The sequence below is a fragment of the Mustela erminea genome, chromosome 10 (genome assembly GCF_009829155.1).
Source record: "Mustela erminea isolate mMusErm1 chromosome 10, mMusErm1.Pri, whole genome shotgun sequence".
Lineage (NCBI taxonomy): Eukaryota > Metazoa > Chordata > Mammalia > Carnivora > Mustelidae > Mustela > Mustela erminea.
In genome coordinates, this window is record NC_045623.1 from 101352633 (window position 1) to 101355393 (window position 2761).

At 54.4% G+C, this 2761-nt stretch overlaps 1 protein-coding gene across 1 annotated transcript; it reads left to right on the forward strand.

Annotated features, from left to right (window-relative positions):
• The first annotated feature begins 962 nt into the window (after positions 1–962).
• Positions 963–2761, forward strand: NPPA (natriuretic peptide A). The gene is made up of 3 exons (XM_032303457.1): positions 963–1259; positions 1361–1687; positions 2450–2761. The coding sequence occupies exons 1-3, from the start codon at positions 1140–1142 to the stop codon at positions 2459–2461; spliced, it is 459 nt and encodes a 152-aa protein (XP_032159348.1). The 5' UTR covers positions 963–1139; the 3' UTR covers positions 2462–2761.

Here is a 2761-nt window from a genome sequence, read left to right on the forward strand (position 1 = left end):
AACAGGCTAGCACGGACTGCTGAGCTTAGGGGACGGGGGCCACGCGTTAAATGTGGACAGCTGTGCTCCCTGTGATTTCTCCCTGGCAGCCAGGAAAACGGAGGCCTTGGTGACTCATCACTCGCCCGGCCTCGCAGGAGTTACATGGAAGGTGTTAAGGGGAACCGTGTGCCCTCACGTCCCCCTCACTCCGTCGGCCAACTCGCCCAAGGACTTTTCCTGGGAGGGTTGGGGGTTTAGAAGCTTCAAATCCAGAGTCTGAGTTTCTACAAGCAGCAAGGTGATGGAATGAAAATGTTGGCGTCTCTAAGTGCCCACCTCCCTCTACACGGTGGAGGGGAAGGAGGAGATGCTTGGCAGAAGGACGGTTCTGTTTCCCAAAACGTCTCAGGGTGTTTACGTCCGGGAGCAGAACCCTCGGGACACTCATCCCATTTGGTTCCCAGCTGACTTAATGCTCTAAAAAATGACTCCCTCTTCACCTGACCGCTGAGAGTGACTGCCAGGAGGGAGTGCAGCCCAGCTGGAGGGAGAGGGCTGCCCTCACGGCCGATGAGTCAGGTGTGAGGCCAGCTTGAGCATCTGGACTAATTTGTCCCGAGCTGCAGGCCGCCTGCCACTTCCTCCCCACCCGCCCTTATTTGGATGCCCTGACAGCTGAGCCGAAAACCAACTGGGGGAGCTGGGCGCCGGCCAACTGTCACCCTCTGTCTCCCTGCCTGGGTCCCGTTGCTGAGGAGAAAGAAGCCCCAGGCATCGCTGTAAGATAACCAAGGACTCTTTTTTGCTCTTCTCACACCTTTGAAGTGGGAACCTCTTGAGGCAAATCAACAAGAATGTGGCTCTTGCAGCCGAGGGTCTGGGGCTGTTGGGGCTGCTCAAGGTGGAGGGGAGTGACAGGCTCTGCCGGACTGATAGCTTTAAAAGGCCATCTTCTGCTGCTCCTCATTCAGCTGCTTTATCGCTGTAAGTGACAGAATGGGGAGGGTTCTGTCCCTCTCGCGCTCTTGGAGAGCTGGGGGGCTATAAAAAGAGGAGGCGCAGGGCAGCTGGGAGACAGAGGCGGACGGAGGCTGAGAGGGGAAAGGAGAGGACAGAGAAGCAAGCCAGCACCAGGCCACTCCTTGTGCGACGCCAGCATGGGCTCCCCCACCATCACCGCCAGCTTCTTCCTCTTCCTGGCATTTCAGCTCCTGGGGCAAATAGGAGCGAACCCCGCGTATGGCTCTGTGTCCAACGCAGACCTGATGGATTTCAAGGTAGGGCCAGGACAGGGGCCCCAGTGTGGGACCAGGGGGCTTTGTGACACTGTGCAGGTCAGTGAGACCTCTCTCTTTCCCTGTGTGTTCCTTTTGTAAAGAATTTGCTGGACCACTTGGAGGACAAGATGCCTTTAGAGGAGGAGGTCGTGCCCCCACAAGTACTAAACGAGCAGAATGAGGAAGCTGGGGCGGCTCTCAGCCCCCTCCCTGACGTGCCTCCCTGGACAGGGGAGGTCAACCCAGCCCAGAGAGATGGGGGTGCCCTTGGGCGGAGCCCCTGGGACTCCTCCGATAGATCTGCCCTCCTGAAAAGCAAGCTGAGGGCACTGCTTGCTGCCCCTCGGAGCCTGCGGAGGTCCAGCTGCTTCGGAGGCAGGATGGACAGGATTGGAGCCCAGAGTGGACTGGGCTGCAACAGCTTCCGGGTAAGAGGAGCTGGGAATGGATACGGGATGGGGAGGAAGGAAGTTGTGGTTTCACTGAGACCCAGACCTTGTCAAAGAACACCACCAGAGCATGCCTCTTGCAGTAAAGAGACCAGAGTAAAGTTTACTTCCTTGGAAACGTTTGTCTCAAGTTGGGCCAATGACGTCATCCTCAGCTACAGGCTGCCAAGGACATGCCAAGGGGAAAAAAGTTACTGCCACAAGCATTGGGAACTTAAAATGTTCATGGGGCCAAGTCCCCATCATTCTGTTGATTGGGAGCTCATGTTTCTCCCCAGAAGTGTCAGATCCCAAAGATTTAAATGATAATGACCAGGGCTGGGGCAACTGGGTGGCTCAGTCGGTTCAGCATCCGACTCTCGGCTCCAGCCCTGGTCATGGTCTCACGGGTTGTGGGATCAAGCCCTGAGTGGAGCTCCACACTCAGTGGGGAGTCTGCTTGAGATTTTCTCCCTCTGCACCTCCCCTCACTCACCAGCACGTGCATGCCTGCTCTCTCTCAATAAATAAATAAATAAATAAATAAATATTTAAAAGAGAAATAAACACCAAAAACAAAAGAAAGGAAATGACCAGGGTTAATTTATGACTTCTAATGAGCAACTTGTGCCCCAGTTCATGAAAGCTCCAGGGTTGTCCGGCTGGAGTGGGAGCGGGTGGGAGGTGAGCACACTCCCGTGAAGTTGACTTTTCTAAGAGGACCACGTCACCAAGACAAATTTGTCTCTGTTCTCTTTGTAGTACCGAAGATAACGGCCAGGGAGGAAAAGGTGGGCCAGGCCCCGGGGCAAATTTCAAGTGACCCTCATCCCTTGGGGTCTCTCACTCAACTTCTCATTGCCATCAAGTCGAGCCATGACGAGCACCGTATTCAAGCTGCATATCAAATCTTGTCAACGTTTCTCACATTTTACGCTAAATGTAGATAAAGTGGTTTAATTGTGGCTTCCCCACCTCTCCCATCTCATGCACTTGACTTTAGGATAGACACTCACCTGTTACTGAAAGCGGTTTGAAAGTGAATAAAGTTCAGCACCACGGACAGAAGCCAAA